The sequence below is a fragment of the Crocuta crocuta genome, unplaced genomic scaffold (assembly GCF_008692635.1).
Source record: "Crocuta crocuta isolate KB4526 unplaced genomic scaffold, BGI_CrCroc_1.0 scaffold125, whole genome shotgun sequence".
Classification (NCBI taxonomy): Eukaryota; Metazoa; Chordata; class Mammalia; order Carnivora; family Hyaenidae; genus Crocuta; species Crocuta crocuta.
In genome coordinates, this window is record NW_027531143.1 from 7,019,707 (window position 1) to 7,040,825 (window position 21,119).

The 21,119-nt window shown below is 33.5% G+C and overlaps 1 protein-coding gene across 5 annotated transcripts in view; it reads right to left on the bottom strand.

Moving 5' to 3' along the window:
- Positions 1-736: 736 nt before the first annotated feature.
- The window catches only part of TTLL7 (tubulin tyrosine ligase like 7), a 139,514-nt gene continuing 119,131 nt past the window's right edge, over positions 737-21,119 (bottom strand). For 4 of the 5 annotated variants that reach the window (XM_077771049.1, XM_077771051.1, XM_077771050.1 and 1 more), the window contains 2 exons: positions 15,944-16,117; positions 737-5,483 (listed from right to left, as the gene is read on the bottom strand). In XM_077771049.1, coding sequence (XP_077627175.1) covers positions 5,363-5,483; positions 15,944-16,117 — 295 coding nt within the window. In that variant the 3' untranslated portion in view covers positions 737-5,362. Of the gene's footprint in view, positions 5,484-15,735; positions 15,784-15,943; positions 16,118-21,119 lie in introns of all 5 variants that reach the window. The other variant, XM_077771053.1, reaches the window with a different exon arrangement.

A 21,119-nucleotide genomic window follows, 5' to 3' on the forward strand; every position in this document is an offset into this window, starting at 1 on the left:
TAGACAGAATCCCAAGTAAGCTCCAGGCTCTGAGCTGTCAGCATGAAGCCCGATGCGGGGCTAGAACCCACAAACCGTAAGATCATGACCTGAGCCAAAGTCAGCTGCTTAACTGACTGCGCCATCCAGGCACCCGTAAAAGTCAATATTTATACCATATGGTTGTCAATTCCAAAAATGAAGGCATTCATGCATTAAAGTTCATATCACATGACAGGATTTTGGACCGAAGTGCTTCCTTTCTTTAAAGGAAAAATATTCTAAATTTCTTTCTATATAATCATCTTAAAGAACAATGGCATGAATGGCAATGAGAGTAAGACATGTTTCTTACCAAGCCTTAGTATGATGTTTTAATGATGACAAAATTATAAATTCTTGAGAAAAATAAACTTCATAACTAACATGCTAACATAATTCTATTCAGATTAGTAATACTGTTGTTATAAGCAATGATACTAGAGACATATAAAAATATCATTTCTAAATTTTAGAAGGGTCTGCCTTTCACCTAACTAGGAGAAGAATTGACACCAATTTTGTTTACTCAACCTGACTTTAATAGCAGGTAAAGTTATCCCCATAGTGCTATTACTGTCTACACAGCAGAAGAAAATTACTGTGAAAATATATTTCATCCCCTGAAAGCTTAATTGAGAACCAGTCTCCTCTACTACTAAAAGCACTGTGTGTGTATGTATAAAACAGAAATAACCATTTGATGACATGTTGTAGCTTTCTTATGTTAAACATTTTTTATTATAGTAATTGAAATAACTTCACCATACAGATATCACATGCTGAAGCATGACAATGCAACACTAATTGCACATTGTGTTGACATTTCAAGCATATTTTCTGTAACAACATTTGCATTCATACACAGGTAGCAAAGCATATGGGGATAATTTGAGTCATGCTTCATGGTAGCAAGTGTATTGCTTTCAAGCTATTCTTGAAACTCAGATTCTCCAGCAAATCTATTAATATTCGATATTGTAGCATGTACAGTATTAATTGTATGAACCAACCAGGTCAGGACCAAGAACTAACATTTTTAGCCTTTGAAAGAGAAATATCAGCATTATCTGATTACTTTTGTAAGGTAAGCCTTCTTACTTATTTAAAAAATATTAGACTATTGAATAATGATTTCACCAACAGTTTTCAAGTTAGTAGGTAGGGATAAAATAAAAGTTTTATTAGCCCTTCTTTAGATACTAACAGCCCAGTTTATACAAAATGTGTTACCTGAATCATTTTCCTTCAATATACTATCAGCACATTTATGACAAGGCAAAAAATCAGCAAAAAAGGGCAGCAATCTCAAAGAGTGCAATAGGTTTTAATATACTACTTTTTCGTTGCAAGGTTATTATTTGCATCCATGTATCTTGGTTCAAATGGTCTAGACAATCAGTGCCTCTTAGGCATAGAAACTTGGCTCTTAAAAATCCCAGCAGACGAAGTGAGCTTGATCTAAACACATTTTATCTAAGTTTTATTGTTGCTGAGGCAAAAATACGCCACCATAAAATACAAGGAAAACCAATATTTAAAAGGCAGGAGATATCCTTTCTTGACCTTGTCCACGCAAAGGTCAAAACTTCAAAGGGAGCTTAAAGCAAAGAAAAGATGAGAAGCAAGGAAAAAGGAAGAAAGAAAAAGCAGTGTAAGGAATAACATTTTCATCGTGAATATATTTCCAATTTTTTTCAATTTATTTGTAAGTGCTATTAACCCAAAATATTTAGATAACTAATTCAGAACTTGACAACATAAATTTCTCAATTTAAAGAGTAAAGCCAATTTTTAAAAAATCATTAGGTCACAGCAATACAACTATCTGAAGTTACCACTTTTATTGCGTAGTCCTTAAAACCAGGTAAGCTAAGACTTGAAAAGTAAATTATCATTACAGAAAAAAAGGAAGGTATTTTCTGTCACTCTTCTCGAGGTATTTGCTATTATTTTTTAAAGAATACACATTTAAGAATGAATCAGTGATTTATAGAAACCTAGAAATAAGAGTTGATGTAACTATTAACTTTTTGTTGCACTGAAAAGATCAAATAATGTGTATGTTTAGATGTAAAATGAATTTTACATAGAATGGCTTTGACATGCTAAAGACAAAAGCATTTGGATTAATTTATATTAAAATGTGAAAATTCAAGTTAGATAACTCCTAACTTGAAATTCGATAACCATATGCTTTCCAAATTAAAAAGAGAATTAGAATGAAATCCTTGATGTCTCAAAGCCACTATCAATCATCTAGTTGTTTGTAAATACTACATGAAAAGAAAATTGAATGTTTTTTTTGCTTGTTTGTCTGAATTTGGTTCATTTTAGTTTTAGGGAGGAGAAATTAGTAGGCAATTTTTGTGTATTTAGACCTAATTTAGACATATGAAAAAATACATATAAATCTTTATATCTGGCAGAGGTTATTTCCATATTTGATCCTGTTATAACATCATTTTCATACATGCAAGGTAAATGAAATGCCAGTAAAATAAAATTTGTTGCTAATAAAAATAATGAATCACAATTGTTCAATAGATAACATAAAGCAAATGGTAGTTAATTAAATGCTTGATAATTAATGTGAAAACAAATCTGTAGTCTCATACCAGGTTCATAGATGATGATTTAAAATAAAGGTTGCTTTTTATATAATTCCGGAAATCATTGTAATCATATATAGTTCTGGAAAGCATTCTGAGCTTGGATTAACAGAATGAGTAGGGATATATGTTTTCTCATAACAGAATGAAAATAATACACTTTCAACTCAAGTAAACCAAATTCCCTATTAAAAACTCCTGGTAATATTGAATAACTTCTGGAGTCTTTTCAACTGAAGTTATTTTCTCTCCTGGAAGAAAGAGAGAGAATCAGACCCGTACTATCACTTATATTAATATGCTTTAACCTTATGAATAAAAAATTCATAATAAAAGCTAAGGAATATTTTATGCCTCTAAAACATACCTGTGGTCTCTAGACACTCTCATGGTTGACTACTGTATCTTCTCTTCTTAGTTTCTCATTAGGGAATAAGCACTATAGCAACCATAGTCCACAGCATACCAGGTAGCATATATAAATAATGAGCACATGGCTTTTATTCACAACTTTCTCACATCAAACTAGATCAGTATAAATAAGCAAATATGAGCAATAAAATTATGGTGTTCAAAAAAAGCCAGCTCTAAGTAGCTAGAGAAATGAAATTTGTTCATTGGGTAGTTTCACACATTTTAACTTATTTTTGGTTTTTAAATTCTATGTGTGTGTGTTTTCTAGGGGGAGAGGGTTCATCCCCATGTTGAACATTCTTCATTTTTGTCTTAAATAAAAATTTTAGTCTTTTATCAATAAGGACAGAAGTTCCACAGCACTCACTCTAGTGTAAGAAATAACCATTTTGATTTAAATTAATGCACGTGAGTGACCAACAAACTGGGTTGATATCACATACCAGACACTTGAAATTATGTCTCATTCATGGACACAGCGTGAATTTAAAAGAAAAGTGATTTAAAAAAATACTTCATGAAAAGACCTACTTGCTGATCACTCTTAAAATGAATTTGTAATATCCCAAATTTTGCACTGTGGATTCTAAGAAATCTGCAAAGTGGAGTCACAAACACTCAGAGTTAAATTGTAATTTCCTTTATCCTGATATCCTCATCCTCTTTTTCCACAAAGACAATAACAAATTCTTCTTTGGGATGCATCTAGCAAGGAGAAGTATCTATTGGAATATGGATGTTAGGTAGTCATAAAGAATCAAGTGGTGATAATTTAAGGAAAAACCTATTTTAGCCTATCACAGCCTCAGAATATGGCTTTAAAGTGAGCAAAATGTATCTAACTTACAATCTTAGGTTGCTAATTATCCAGTTTGTAAATTAAAACAGGACAGTTTGCCACTCTTGAGTTCTCCTGCTTTGATTTACTCTCGTTTCTTGGTTTCCTGAAAATAGTTTCTAGGATAGCAAATGGTAAAACTTTCCTAAATTTTGCCAATAATTAGCATCTGTGAGAAAATAAGACTGTAGGGAGAAGTTTAAACAAACTTCTAAAAGATGAATATCACAATTTCTAAGGAGTTCCATGTCAATGATACTGCTATTGATATTTTTACGGAAAACTGAAAGCTTACCTACTGTTTTTTAAAACTGTAAGCAAGAAAAGGAAGCAAACTGCTAAGAAATTCATGCAGAATAACTTTAGACATGAAGAAAACTTCATACTCTATTTTGATTTTTGAAAATTCTCAAGGGTATATCCATGACTAATAATATTTAGTAATCCGAACCTATTTGCAATAATTTAGATTATTTTCTATGGTACAATGTGAAACTCTTTATTAGACTTTGCAGTGTAAGTTGGTCTCAACATTGAGAGACTTACAAGTGTGACACATTACCCTAACTCCAAAATGAGTTTGAAATGTCAACTCTTCTACTTCTGAAGAACAGAAGAAATTGTATTTAACCATATGTACCCATTGGAGATATACTTTCCAAATAAAAGTGAGTGATATGAGATACAAAAATCAGATAGAAAGATTTTGTTATTACCATAATTTTCTGTACCTTTATGTGACTCCCAATGAAACGTAAAAAATGAAAGCTAGTTTATGTTTTGTTTACTTTTAAGCCACTGGATTGTCTTCCATTTTATATCATTACATGGTCCTACTAGATCCTTACTGAAAATGTACATCACCACAAGTAGCTAAATTTCCAAATAAAGAAATAAAAATGTTGGGAATATTAGTTGGGATTTTTATAGTACATTGCAATGTGCTATAATAATGATAAACCCGTTTTATATTTAATCCTATCATCAAGCAACACCAGGCTTCTAGCTTTGTTTTTCATTTTAAATGACTACTATGTATAAGAGAATTAATAAGATATTTTACTATTAATGCTTTTTCAAGTCAAAAGATGTATTATCTAGAAAATAATTTAACACTGAAATGGGATCTTCAAGATCAATTCTGTTTTATATATTCTGCAGCAAAAATAACATTTCTAGTAGGAAGGTATTAATTATAAACCTAGCAAATTCTAGACATTCACATATTCGTGTAAACAATTTTAGCATGGTTTATTACATTTCCAGAAAGGTTAAATCTTATATCCAGTTTTCTAATTCTTCTTTCATATATTATAATAAATATATATGTATTATTTGAGTGCACACGTGTATATATTTTCACACATATATGTCATATATACATAAAACAGCACTTAATGGTCACTTTCTTTGCATGTTAAATTGGAGGGAAAAAATGAACTGCTATTATGCATAATCCATGGAGATCTTCCTTTCTGTTTCACAAATGGCCATATCGGGAAGTAAACAAAACACTGGAGCGAGTCATTCCAGGTGAACTGTATTTCAAGGTGTAGGTTGGTGTTCTCATGAAGAATTGTGTACTTCCTGGTAATAAATACCTACAAATGACAGTTAAAAAAATTATGCTTTCACAAACAAGTTAGTATGAACATCTCTCACTAAAGTGTTCTGTGGTTAATAATTTACATATCTTACATGTAAAACAATATTATGACAATAATGCATTCAGCATAAAAAATGTCCTCTCCCAACCTGAGGTGGGGAGGTGGGAATGTGCTCATAAAAAAAAAAAGCCTTACCTAAAGAGCTGACTATAGACGCAACATATGATGATCTCAGTGTCCCAAGACACCCCAGAAAGAGCCATTTTTCTCATGTGCTAGGAAACTATTTACATGGCTCATGTTAATTTGGAATTTACTGTTAATCTCCATAAATAATATGTGAAACCACCAGTCAAATGTTTCTTAAAAATACGTGATATGAGAATTTGTCTAGCCACATTACCGATAATTGTTTGTTTCAAGGATGTTGGAACCATTAATTTTAAAACACTTCATCAATGTATTAAGACTAAGGTAATCTAAAAGAAAAATTAAAGATTAAAATTCATAATTATAAAATTTATATTCCTAGACCACATGGTTCTTATGGTAACAGAACACCAAAAACAATCATGATTACAGGTTACATGCAATCCTTGCAGCCAAATGTATTTGAGAATACATGAATTTTCCAGATTTTAGAACAATATAGTGTATATACTATATGTAATATAATATAATATAATATAATAAATATAATATAATATATAGTATAATATAATATCTCCGGTGGAGCCTTGGGGCAGTATCCTGAAATCAAATCATATATTCTGTATATTACAGTATTGAAATGTATGCCTACTCACAATAAACAGGGATGAAACAATAACTTCATGTCAATTCAGGTCAGGTCAGATTTGCCAATAAAGAGGTTACTCTTCCTTTCTTTTTAGTTTTCAGAGATTTGAGAATAAGGAATTGTAAATAAGAGTGTGCACCTGTATAATTTGTTTCTCTCTGGAAAAACTTTGATTAGCATTAGGCCACTCCAATCTATATATCTAGAGAAAAATGGAAATCCACAAGGAAATCCACATGAGCAAATGCATGTAAACATTACTATTAAAAGTATAAGTCTTGGTAATGATGAGAAGGACACGGTATAAAGTCAGGATAAAGACATCTATGAGGAATTTCCAAAACCGTAAGTAGCAATAGGAGGAAGTTTTAAATTTTTGAAAAAAATTAATGGTAGAGCATCAACTCATTTATTTTTTTCACTTGACTTTAGAACAGCAACAGTAACACACTTCCAGAAATTCACAAAGAAACTGATGGCCAAGAGTACTATTAGCTACCTACTCTGCATTAAATAATGTTGATAACTACTATACCTCTGTGTCAATGGAAAATTACATTTATATTTGTGTTATATGAATTTTATAGAAGAACATGAATTCATTATGATTAAGCTGCATATAGCATTCAGATTAAAATGGAAGAATTCTCCATAATACTCATAAACACCACTTTATCATGTATTAGCTAATAATATCCTCTAAATCTATTACCTACTATCACAAACTATAAATAATTGCTCAAATCATTAAGTTAATAGAGCAGTAAAATAATACACAACAAACCAAATTAAATCAAATTTGCACAATGGGTGATGAATAATGAAACAATTGATTTCTCACATCACAGATTATATAAATTATTTTCTTAATATCACTTGGGTAATTTATATGGATTAATTATTATGTCAAGAGCTACTGGAATCATGATGATTAATCTGATACCTTCTGTCATTAAAAGGCTCCCTTCCTATCTAAGGCAAAGGTGCAAAAGAAAATAAGGTGTTTGATCAAAACCCACTACTTTGTATTGACAATTATTCTATCTTCTACTGAAAATGCATTCTGATTATATTGATAATTATCAGAGTAAACAATAACTTGTACCAACTTCCTTTTGAGGAATGCCTGAACAACAGTTACTACTGACATTACAATAACATTCACATATCCATTTCAGTTTAAGATCTCCATTTCACAGATGAAAAAATAAATAAATAAAAGCACGAGGTCCAGGGTTAGCTATACTATTTTATTTAACCAATGTAATACTTAGTGTTTTCTATGTGCTCACCCCTATTCTAATTGTTTTAAAAATATTAACTCATTTACTTCTCCGTAAATGAGAAGAACAATTCTATACAGTAGATATTATTGTACATTTCATTTTATAGATGAATGCACTCAAGCATACAGGGGTCAAATGTCCTGCATACAGTTACACAGCTAGTAAATGGTAGAACTCAGATTCAAATCCATGTGCACCAACTCCAGAGTCAGTGCTCCTAGCTACTATATTATATTGTCATTTCTCTGTATGAATCTCAATTTTAAAACCAATGGATACAATGATTATACTCATTTTTTTTCAAAACTATGAAGTATAAAATAACCTAGAAAGTAGATAAAGATTACACATCCACAAACCTAAACTTTTTAATAGAAGCAGGAAAAGCTAAAATGAAAATTTTTATGAGAAAAAAAATTCAGTATGAACTAAAAAAAAGCATATGAAATCAAATTGAAAGACACACTTGGTGTCCCTAAAGCAAATGCTGTGGGATATTTTAAAGCATTACAGGGAAACACAATGGATTATATCCTTAAAATCTCCATTAATATCTTTTGGAAGATTCCACACTAGCTGACCATCAAAGATTATTTTTGAAATGTTCTTTGCAATGAAATTAAATCATATAATTTGATTGTTTTTAGCAAGAAGAAGATGTCTGGGAAGTACATTTATAGTACAGATTTACCTCTATTCTAGTTTACTCCTGATGTACAAAAATAGCTAATTTGTAGATAACAGGAGAAATACCTCACATATGTACCCTCACTCCTCATCTCTGAGGCTAGGTGTACACAAACTCACATTCATCACATAAACAAAAAAACATGTATTTGTCTAATTCCTACTTGACATAGAATTGGTTGATCTGTCATGTACCAACTTATTGCTGACCACGGAGGATCTCTGGAATGTGAGCATTACAAGACTGGTAGGGAATGAGCCTTGAAAACTTAAGCTATACCTTGAGTAAAGGGTCCTGATTTTACTTGAGTAAGATCTTCCTTTCCTAGAGTAAGATCAGGACCCCAGAGACCCCCAAAATAAATCCAGCTTCCTAGTCCAAACTAGGAACAAGGTAAATGAAGCTCATCATAATACTTTAGCTATGTTAAAATTTTTTTTTTCTATTGTGGTAAAAGATATAGAACATGGAACTTGCTAGTTTTCTCATTTTTAAGTGTACAGATCGGTGCGTTAAGTACATTCACAGTGGTTGTGTAACCATCACCATGATCTAATTCCAAACGCTTTCATCCCAAGCAGAAACTCCTTGCCCATTAAACACAGAATCCCCATTTCCTCCTCCTCCCATTCCCTGGTAACCTCTATTCTACTTTCTGTCTCTATGAATTTGTCTAGATATTTTCTAGATACCTCATATAAGTGAAATCATACTATATTTGTCCTTTTGTGTCTGGCTTATTTAGTTATCATGCTTTCAAGTTTTGCCCATGTTGTAGCATGCGTCACAATTTTATTCTTTTATATAGATTGAATAGTATTCCATTGTATGTATATATCACATGGTGTTTATCCATTCATCTGTTGGTGGACACTTGAGTTGTTTCCACCTTTTGGCTATTGTGAATAATGTTGCTATAAACATTGTTGTACAAGCATCTGCTTGAGTACTTGTTTTCAGTTCTTTTGGGTATATACACAGGAGTGAAAGTGCTGGGTCATACAGCAATTTTACATTGAACTTTTTGATGGAATTACCAAGTTGTTTTCCATAGCAGCCATATCATTTCACATTCTGAGATAGCAATGCATGAGGGTTCCAACTCCTCAATATCCTCACCAACACACATTATTTTGCATTTTGGAGATAACAGCCATCCTAATGAGTGTGGATTGTCCCACTGTTTTAACTTTGATTTTGGCTAGGGGTAGCTCTAGACCCACTTTTGCAATTGCTAGCAATGTGGATTTAGATACACTATTTAACCCCTAAGGGCCTCAGTTTTCAGTTTTCTCTTCTGAAGAGTCCAACAGATTCTGCCATGCCTGTTTAACAGAGTATAGAGCCAAAGAAATAGTGTACATGAGTGAAATATTATTTATGTGTTATGAACATCAGCCTCACTAGGCAAGACCATCCCTGTTCTGAGATTGATGTTTTAAGCTATCTTAGCCTAGGGCCATAATGGTACCATGTCTTTAATTCACTTGTATAGTATACATTCTTAAGTGTATAAAACATAAACATCTAGCTTAATGAATATTATAAAGTGATTACTTGTAAAATTGATACCCAGGTTAAATAACTGAATGCTCCTAAAATCCCAGAACCCTATATTATAGCACCCTCCCTCGTTTCCAATATGTTCCCCATTTTTTAATAGAGTGTTCTGTTTTTTTTCTTAGAAGTTTGTAGGAGTTCTTATATGATCTAAAAATCTTACATAGGTTATATAGGTTGCAAATACCTTCTTCCATTCAGTGGCTTGTTTTTTTACCCCCCTTATGATATATCCTAATGAACATATATTCCTAATTTTTATGTAGTAAAATTCATCTTTTCATTTATGGATTACATTTTTGGTCCTATTTTTTATAATCTGTGCATACCTCAAAATCATAAAAATATTTTACTATATTATCTTCTGTAATCTTTGGTTTTGCCTTTCACATCTACATAGTCAATTCACTAGAAATGATTTTTGTACATGGTATCAGTAAGGTTTCCTTTTATTATTATTATTATTTAGAAACCCAATTATCTCCACACTATTTTTTTCTCATTTGTCATAAGTCATATGTACCTCCCTTTCTCATAAATCAAGTCTCTATATATGCCCAGGTCTACTTATGACTTTTTTCAATGCTTCATTGGCCTGTTTATCTATTTGGCAATATTACACTATTAAATTAAATTAACTTAAAAGTCTTACTACACTATAACTCATAAATCCTATCATTTTATTTTTTCTATTTCAAGAGTGTCTTAACTATTCTTGGCCCTTTGCCTTTCTGTATAAATGTTAGAACAAGCTTTGGTCAAATTCTGTGCCTCCAAAAAACCATTTGTTGGGATTTATGATTACATTGAACTTAGAGATGTTCAGGCCTATTTGAGAACTGACATTTAATGATATTGATTCCAATGGTGAACATGGTATATCTCTCCAGAGTTTACATTTTCCTACCCAAAAGTCTTACACATTTTTGTTACATTTATTCTAAGTATTAACTATTCTTTGATGCTATTGAAAATATCGTATCCAAAATTTCATATTTGAGCTGTTTATATAGAACTGATTTTTTTATCTTGACTTTGGTTTCGTTAAAGCTATTAAATTTACTTAATAACTTATCTGTATATTTATTTAGATTTCTATGAACACAATCATATCTACTAGCAATGAGTTTTACTTTAGTGCCTTTTATTTCTTGTGCTTGCCTCATAGAAGCAGCTAGAACCTCTAGTACAATAATAAATAGAAATGGTAATAACGGGCAATCTTGTCTTGTTCCTAATCTCATAAGGAAATCCTTCAACATTTCATCATTAGTCATGATTGTTGTAGGTTTTTTTAGTTATTCTTTATTAAATTAAAGAATTTCCCTTTTGTTTCTAGCTTGCTAAACACTTTTCAAAAAAAAACATGTACACTGAGTTCTATCAAGTGATTTATCTGTATCCTTTAAAATAATCTTTTTTTCTATAAAAATTACATTGATCCCTTTTTAGTGTTAATTGCACGCTTAAATTGAAGCAATAAACAGAAGTTGGTCATGATACATCATCTGATTTAAAGTTTCTGGGTTTGTTTTGCGAGTATTTTATTTAAGACTTTTGCATCTACATTCAGAAATAAGATAGAGCTGTCACTATCCTTTGCCGTAATGTCCTGGTTAGGTTTTAGTATCAAAGGTATGGTAGCCTCATAAAACAAGTTGGAAAATATTCCCTTCTTGTCTGCTCTCTAGATAGGCTTAATAGAATTGTATAGTGAAGACCTGTAAATCTAGAGTGACTTTTGAGAGGGTTTTTAATTACTGATTCAATTTCTTCAATAGTCAAACTAATAATTTCTATATTGGACCTTCTAACAAGAAGTTGTGTCACTTTTCATAACAGATATGTGTTTTTCCAGGAATTTGTTAACTTAATCTAAATTACCAAATTTATCAACATGAAATTGTTTCTGTTTTCTTACAAATTTTCAATGTTTGTAGGATCTGTTGTAATGTCTCCTTTTGGTTATTTTTCTTTAAATTTCAAACAAGAGAGATTTATTTTCACAATTTTGGAGACTAGAAGTCCAAGATCAAGGCATCGACAGTGTTAGTTTCTTCTGATCCTTTTTGTTCTTGATGTTAACTATTTCCTTCTTTTGTATTCTTGATCAGTCTCACAAGTTGCTTATCAATTTTACTAGTCTTTTCAAAAACACATTTTTGGCCATGTTAATCTTTATTCTGTTTGTTTCATTATTATTAATTTCTGCTCTCCTTTCTCTGTATTCTTCAGGTTTATTTTAAAGTCATTTTGTCATTTTTCAAAATTGTTACTGATATTTAATTTTTACCTTTCCTCTTGCCTACTGTTAAGTCTATAAATATGCCTATAATAATGATTTGTCTACCTACTGTAATTTTTTATTATAATATTTTTGTTATCATTCCATTCAAAATATTTTCTTATAACCATTAGGATTTCTTCTTTGATTCATCAGTTACTTAAAAGTATATTTTTTTTATCTTCCCAAAGCATAGATATTCTTATTATAATTTTTGCTATTATTTTCTAGCTTAGTGGCATGGGGTCTGAAAAAAAAAACTCTGTATGAGTTAAGTCTTCTTAAATTTGCTGAAATATGTTTTGTTATTTCATTATATGATTGGTTTTTATAAAAGTTCCTGGTGTGCTTGATATTTTATATTCTGAGATTATTAGATTCATACATGTCACTTCATACATGACAGTTAAGTCTGTTACATTGTTAAGATGTTCTATATCTTTAATTTAAATAAATATATATTTTTCTCCATCTATGGTTGCAGATCTGTCTATTTTTCCTTGTAATTCTGTTAACTTCCGCTTTGCAAAACATCTGGATGAGTGTTACTCCTAGGAATCTAGGGTGTTTACCAATATCCCCATCTTTGGTAGGCCTTGAACTGCTACTTTTTCTCTTAGGCCCATGAGTCTATAAAAAGTACTACTCAGTAGTGGGGCACCTGGGTGGCTCAGTTTAAGTGTCTGACTTTGGCTCAGGTCACAGTCTAACAGTTTGTGAGTTCAAGCCCTGCATCAGGCTCTCCGCTCTTGAGCCTGCTTCAGATCCTCTGTCCTCCCACCTCTCTCTCTGTTACCCAACTCTCTCTCTCTTTCTCAAAAATAAACATTTTTTACAAAGTGCTATCCAGTACTAACAAGCACTCACTAAGTACCTGATTAACTCTCCAGTGTCTTCAAGCAAAGGTATTGGGATTTTGTCTAGCTTTTCTAGTTCTGATTAAAGGGAAGATTTGTCCAAAAACCTAGTGCTCTATTACCAAAGGCAGAAGTTTGAACTCAAAAACTAAAAATGTTTTTAGCAATAAAATGCCTTGTGAAATGAGCTTATATGGGAGCTCAGTATATGAAATATAGAAACACATTTTAATTCTAGTATCTACATATATCATATATATATATGACTATTTAATTCTAGTATCTATCTATATATATATGACTATCTGGGTTTATATAGACATTCTATTTGCTTAGTTATGAGGCTACCTCTAAGAAATGGCTTTCCACTTGGTAAGCCTATTAAATTATTATTTTTCTAAGACTGCAAGATTCAAGGCTATTCTCTTCCATGGAATGGGTGCCATATATACTTTAAAGCCTCTTAAGAAAGATCATGCACATCTTTGATAAAGATAAACATGGTCCATAAACCTGACTGATGTTATCTCTATTTTCTTCTCTTTCAATTTTACAGATAAATTAGCTAAATTTATATTTCCTCATAAATTATTTAGGTATACCGTATATGTTATTTTTATTAGGTGTATATTAAATTAAAATATCAATTTATACTGTTATGTAACTTCATAAATGAAATGTATCTATGTATTAATAAATATAAGTTAAGTGACTTCAACATATAAAGTAAAATGCTATAGGTTCCTGACTGACAAGGGAGAGAAGATATGGCTAGTTTCACATGGTTTTAAATTAATGTGACACTGACTTGGGTTTTAATAGCTAGATATTAGAACGACATGTTCATTTCTCTCTCCTCCTTGTGTTTCCAAGTAGAAGAATTTCCACCAAATTTCTGGCCTTTTACCAGAAGTGAGTTACCTGATTTTCAGGTTTAAAGTTTATTTATTTATTTTTAGAGAGAGAGGGAGGGGCTGAGAGAGGGAGAGACAGAGAATCCCAAGCAGGCTCTGTGTTGTCAGCACGGAGCTCAGTCTGGGGCTCAATCTCACAAACTGTGAGATCATGACCTGAGCTGAAATCAAGAGTTGGATGCCTAACTGATGGAGCCATTCAGGTGTCCCTGATTTTCAGGTTTAAAAAAAGGAACCATGTGTATTTGGCTTGACCCCCTTCTCTCGTTGGATCAGTCTATTTGCAGAAAGGATGCATCCTTACTTGTTCTTTACCCAACACTAACAGAACTAGACTTTATGGGGTAGTGTGGAAGGTTTGGGTTGATCTAGCTCTGCCTATGACTGGATTTAATTCTCAAAGTCAATTTTAGAGAACTCACTTGGATCAAATCTACACCATGTCCCCTAATGTAGCATTACTCAGTAATGAAGCCACATTCTGATGATCATCTGTCTGATTCCTACATTTCTCTCTCAAATGGTGCTGGACTTGGGCAGGAATAGAGGGTGTGTTTACTAACCTTTGTACCCCAAAATGCTTATAATCACCATACTTGGGTTATACTGAGCATTTATCAGAAGTCTAGAACTCAAGATTCCAGAGTCAAGAATATCTCTTCTGACCACAAAAAAGGGGGAGAAATTAAAAAGGCCTGAACCAACTGCAAGGTGTAACTGCTTCTTACAGAGTGACCTCATTCTACTTGGGCTGCCTACAAAAGTTCTAAGATCCCTCAACAGAAAACGGGTTACAAAATCTGTAATTGTACGTGTGACATTAAAGATTTTGAAGCCATCCTTCCTAGACTGGAACGTAAGATTTTCCTGATCATCCTCCTAGAGTATCACTCTTTAAAATGAAGCGTCTTCATTTATATGTTGTAATGTCTTAATAATGACCATCATTCTTTCAAATCATTGGAAAATATTAATGAAAGTAGTATTTTTATTTCAATAATTTGCTTCAGTCAAACCATGAAACTATAAAATAATTGCTTTGATATTTATGTATTTTAAATATTAATGGCTAGCTTTACCTTTACCATTGTTCTGATCCATCATCTTCTATTTGCCGGGGCAGAGTTGATAGGTTAAAGGTAAGGCAACAGTCAGAATCCAATACAAAGATTAAAAATACATCTTTCAATAATTTTTGTGAAATATATTCCAAGCCATTCTGCTGTTATAAGTCAGAAAGTTAGCTTTATTATACTCCCTGTGATTTTCATAATAAACAGATTAATTTCTAGGTGTTTCAAAAGGAAATCCAAGCTAGAGTGGTTCCATTTTCCTCATTGCCTGTTCAGCTGTTAGTTGAATACTATTATCTTTTGATTATCACTTAGTTTTTCAAAGTCATGGTTTTTTCTCCTCTATCTTGAGTAGTACTTCAACGTATATATACTAAAAATTAAGTCACATATCCATCTTTAATTCTAATGGGAACTATGATTGTCTAAAATGTACTTCTTTTGTACTCTGTGTATTTTTGCAGCTTAAGAACAATATTATTTTTTTATTATTTGGAAAACTACCTATTTTAACTGGACAATATTTATTAAAGTTCAAATTTTAAATGGAACTTAACAAAATTCACCTCCCATAGATTTGTTTGGTAATGAAGGGGGTATTGGAGACATACTTAACAATAAAAACAAAAGGCATCTTCTCAGCTTATCAGGCTGAAGGATAAACCTGAAATATCCGTATTGGGGAAAAAAAGTTTATTACCATTTTTGGATGCTTTTACTTGGCTTTTGAAAGCAAAAGTATATAAAGCAAATAATCTCATTTCCATGTAGGTTATTTCTGTCACCTTCAGGTTTGTGGTTGCTGTCCTTGTTTGGTCCTTCAAAGGTAAAGCCTGTGCAAATTAAAAGTCTTTTGTAGATAACAGCATGTATGAATTTTCGGTCTTTAGCTTTTTCTCTAGCTATATAAATGAAAAGATACTTTCAATTTCAAACTGCATTGTGGCATTACTTTATATAAAACTCACAGGGTGCAGAAATGTAAACAAGTACCTGGAATTGCTCCAATCTGTACCAGTGCCTGAGAATGATCCTCTTGTGTCAGTTGCATATTTGTAAACCACTAGCAGGCACTGTTTACAAAGCTCAACCAGGCGCTGGCAACATTGGAGCTGCAAAGGAGTCACCACCTCAGGGCTTTTACTGAAAATACTCTCCCAAGAGGATCTGTTGGCATAGAAACAGACATGACCTCATGTGGCTGTTAAAAATGGCAACCAGCTTTATCATTTACCTAGCAACAAACCAATAAGGAAAGTAGAAATGGCCTCGGTATATTTGAAGTGACTGTGGATGCTTGAAAGGTATAAAGTAAATATATTTGAAAATTAATCTTTATATTATAAAACACAACATAGAATTCATGTACTATTTGTATCTAAAGACTACTGATACCAACCATGGGTAGCAATCACCATGGCTTCCCAACACCTCCTATAAATTTCTGTTACTCTGTATTAAAGTATATGTAGAATATTGAGCTTATTTCTCAAACATTAGGTATTCTAAAACTTTAGGCTAAAATCTTTTTTATCTTTACCTTTATATCAATAGTAATCCCAAGATCTGAGGAGTTAAGATGGTGGAATAGTAAGGGGACCCTATGCTTGTCTCTTCCCTTGAACACAGAAAGACCAACATCAAACCATTCTGAATACCTAGGAAATAGATCTGAGGATTAACAGAACAATCTGCATAATTTGAGGGAGAGAACAGGCAGAGGCAGGTACGTGATGCAGACAGGTGAACTGGGTGAACAGAGAAAAGCTGTTGTGCTGCAGGGGGAGGGAGCTATTTTCATGGGGAGGAGAAAGACAGGTGGGGAGAGAGCAGCACTCAGGTTTGCCTAAGAAAGCACTCCCCCTGAAAGCAGCTAAAGAGGAAGAGTGAAAACACCTGCAGGGGACTGCACAAGAAAGTGGTTACCTAAAACCATTTACTGGAGGGAGAGGGGGAGAAGGTTTCAATACTGCCAGTTTTTAATAAACAGCAGAGCACAGAGTCAGAAGTTTCAGAGATCAGCCTCTGGTGTTGCCTAGGCCATAGGAGTAGGCAACTGGCCTAAGGATCCCCTACGTCCCATGGGGAGAAATCGTTTCCTGGTTTGGAGTGCATTTGGTAGAGATGATACAACCTCTCTGTGGGTAAAAGACAAGGTGGGCACCATCAAACTGCCACCAATATAGGAACAAAGATGCCAGCTGAGGGCAGCAAACCCTGGCACCAGCTGTGTGCTGTGATTTACCATAAACTCTGAGCCACTGCCACTGTGTGGTGGCAAGACCATTTCCTGGGACAAGCCAGCCACAAGGCAGTGAGACTCTCTCCCAGAAGATCACGGAGGGTCTAAACTGCAAAGGTCTCTGAGGTGTGGGGTTTTGAAACAACTGTGCCTGAGATAAAACTCTGGAGAGAGGCACTGTTTGATAAGTGCTCAGGCACAGACAAGGGTAAGGCAGGGAGCTGATGGAAGCAGGGGACAGAGGAGGGGTGACTGATCATGTATTTGTGAGGGTGCAAATTTCCCTCTCTGGAGACTAGAGAGCGGGGTGAAGCCATTTATCATTATTAGCCGACCAACACTGATCCATCCCAGTGAGCTAAACAGGACCTCCAAGTGGAGAACAGAGCCATTACATCAAGCGCTGCACCCCTGTGGCCTCCAGCCACATCTCCACTGGGGCAAATTGGCCTGAGAATCTGAGCAGCAGGCCCCTCTCCAGAAGACCAGCACAAATCCTTTCCAAGAGTTTCATCTACCATAGACTATAGCAAAGTTTCAGCTATAGGGGAAACTGGAGGTAGTTTCATTTGTTTTTTTGTTTGTTTCTTTGTTCATTTGCTCATTTTGTTGTTGCCTCTTTTTGTTGTTGTTGTTGTTGTTGTTGTTTGTTTCTTGGATACAGAATGGACACTTTTTTAAATTTAAATTTAATTTTTTTTTAAATTTTCCTCTCTTCTTTTCTCTTTTCACTTTTTTCTGTCAAGCTTCTCTTAACAAGCAGACCAAAACATACCTAAGCTCTAGCTTCCTTTGTCTGATTTTAAAAGTTTTTACAATTTTATTCCATTCTATTATTATTGTTGTTGTTTTCTTCCTCCAAAATGAGAAGATGGAGAAATTCACCTCAAAACAAAGAACAGAAAGAAACGATGGCCAGAGATTTAATCAATGCAGATGTAAGTAATATGTCTGAACTAGAATTTAAAACAATGATTATAAGGATACTACCTGGGCTTGAAAAAAGCATTGAAGACACCAGAGACTCTCTTTCTGCAGAGACAAAAGAACTAAAATCTAGTCAGGCTGAAATTAAACATGTTATAACTGAGATGCAAACCCAAATGGAAGACATAAAAACAAGGATGGATAAGGCAGAGGAGCAAATAAGTGATACAGATGATAAAATTATGTAAAATAATGAAGCTGAAAAGAAGAGGGAAAGAAACAAAGGTCAGGGATCACAAAGGCAGACTTGGGGAACTCAGCAATTTATTGAAACACAATAACATTTGTATCATAGGAGTTTCAGAAGATGAAGAGAGAGAAAAGGAAGAAGAAGGTTTATTTGAGCAAATTATAGCTGAAAATGTCCTTAATCTGTGAAGGGACACAGACATCAAAATCCAAGAAGCACAGAGAATTCCCATTAAATTAAAAAAAGCTAGCCATCGCCAAGATACATAGTCAAGTTCACAAAATACACAGACAAGGAAAAAGTCCTAAAAGCAGCAAGGGAAAGAAATCCTTAACCTACAAAGGGAAAACAGATAAGGTTAACAACAGATCTGTACACAGAAACCTGGAAGGCCAGAAAGGAGGGGCAAGATATATTCAATGTACTGAATGGAAAAAATATACAGTCAAGAATACTCTATCCAGCAAGGCTGTCATTCAACATAGGAGAGATAAATAGCTTTCTAGACAAACAAAAACTAAAGGAGTTTACGATCACTAAACCAACCCTACAAGAAATTTTAAGGGGGACTCTGAGGAAGGAAGAAAAAAAAAAAGACCAAAAGCAAAAGCAACAGAGATTAGAGAGGAACAGAGAGCATCATCAGGTAACACAATGGCACTCAATTCATATCTTTAAATTAACATTCTGAATATAAATGGACTAAATGCTCTAATCAAAATACGCAGGGTATCAGAATGGATAAAAAACAAGATCCACCTATATCCTGCATACAAGAGCATTTTAAAGCTAAAGATACAGGCAGATTGAAAGTGAGGGGATGGAGAACCATCTCTCATGGTCCTGGAGTCAAAAGAAAAGCAGTGTAGCCATACTTAATCAGACAAGATTTTAAAACAAAGACTGTCACAAGAAATGAAGAAGGGCATTATATCATAATGGCCCTATCCATCAAGAAGATCTGACAAATGATTTTTGCCCCCGACTTGGAAGTACCCAAATATATAAATCAGTTAATGATGAAAATAAAGAATTCAGTAAGGTCGCATGATATAAAACCAACATGAAGAAATCTGTTGCATTTTTATACACCGATAACAAAGCAGAAGAAAAAGAAATCAAGGACTTGATCCCATTTGTAATTGCACCAAAAACAATAGATACCTAGGAATATATCTAACTAAGGAGGTAGAAGATCTATACTTCTGTCTATCTAAACCACAGAACACACATGAAAGAAATAGAAGAAGACACCAAAAAATGTAAAAGCATTCCATGCTCATGGACTGGAAGAACAAATATTGTTAAAATGTCAATAGTTCCCAAAGCAATCTACCAATTTAATGCAATCCCTATCAAAATACCACCAGCATTTTTCACAGAGCTGGAATAAACAGTCCTAAAATTTGTATGGAACCAGAAAAGACCCCAAATAAAGTAATGTTGAGAAAGAAAAACAAAATTTGAGGCATCACAATTCCAAATTTCAAGCTATATTACAAAGCTGCAGTCATCAAGACACTATGGTACTGGCACAAAAACAGACACATAGATCAGTGGAATAGAGTAGAAAACCCAGAAATGGATCCACAACTATATGGTCAACTAATCTTTGACAAAGTTGGAAAGAATATCCAGTGGAAAAAAAGACAGTCTCTTCAACGAATGGTGTTGGGAAAACTGGATGACATTATGCAGAAGAATGAAACTGGACCACTTTCTGACACCATACACAAAAATAAATTCAAAATGGAAGAAAGACCTAAATGTGAAACAGAAAACTATCAAAATCCTAGAGGAGAAAAGAGGCAATAACCTCTTTGACCTCAGCTGCAGCAACTTCTTACTAGGCAACACTGCTGAAGGCAAGGGAAACAAAAGCAAACACGAACTACTTATGTTTGAGACTTCATCAAGTGAAAAGGTTTTGCACAGTGAAGGAAACAAACAATAAAATTAAAAGACAGTCTAAAGAATGGGGGAAAGTATTTGTGAACAACATATCTGTTAAAGGGTTATTATCCAAAATCTAGAAAGAACTTATCAAACTCAACACCCAAAAAAGAAATAACCCAGTTAAGAAATGGGCAGAAGACACGAATAAACACTTTTCCAAAGAAGACACCCAGCTGGCTAACAGACACATGAAAAGATGCTCAACATCACTCATCATCAGGGAAATACAAATCAAAACCATGATGATATACCACCTCACATCTGTCAGAATGGCTAAAATTAACAACACAAGAAACTACAGGTGTCGGAAAGGATGCAGTAAAGGGAATCCTCTTGCAGTGTTGGTGCGAATGCAAATTTGTGCAGCCACCCTGGAAAGCAATATGGAGGTTCTTCAAGAAACTAAAAATCGAACTACCCTAGGATCCAGCAATTGCACTATTAGGTATTTTCCTAGAAGATATAAAAATACAGATTCGAAGGAGTACATGCATTCCAATGTTGACAGCAGCATTATCAACAATAGCTGAACTATGGAGAGAGTCCAAATGTCCATCAACTGATGAACTGATAAAGAAGATGTTATATATATATTTAATGGAATATTACTCAGATATCAAAATGAATGACATCTTGATATTTGCAATGAGATGGATGGAGCTAGAATGCATTATCTTAAGGGAAATAAGTCAATCAGAGAAAGACAAATACCATACGATTTCACTCATATGTGGAATTTAAGAGACAAAACAGATGAACATATGAGAAAGGGGGTGGGGAAGAGAAGAGAAGGA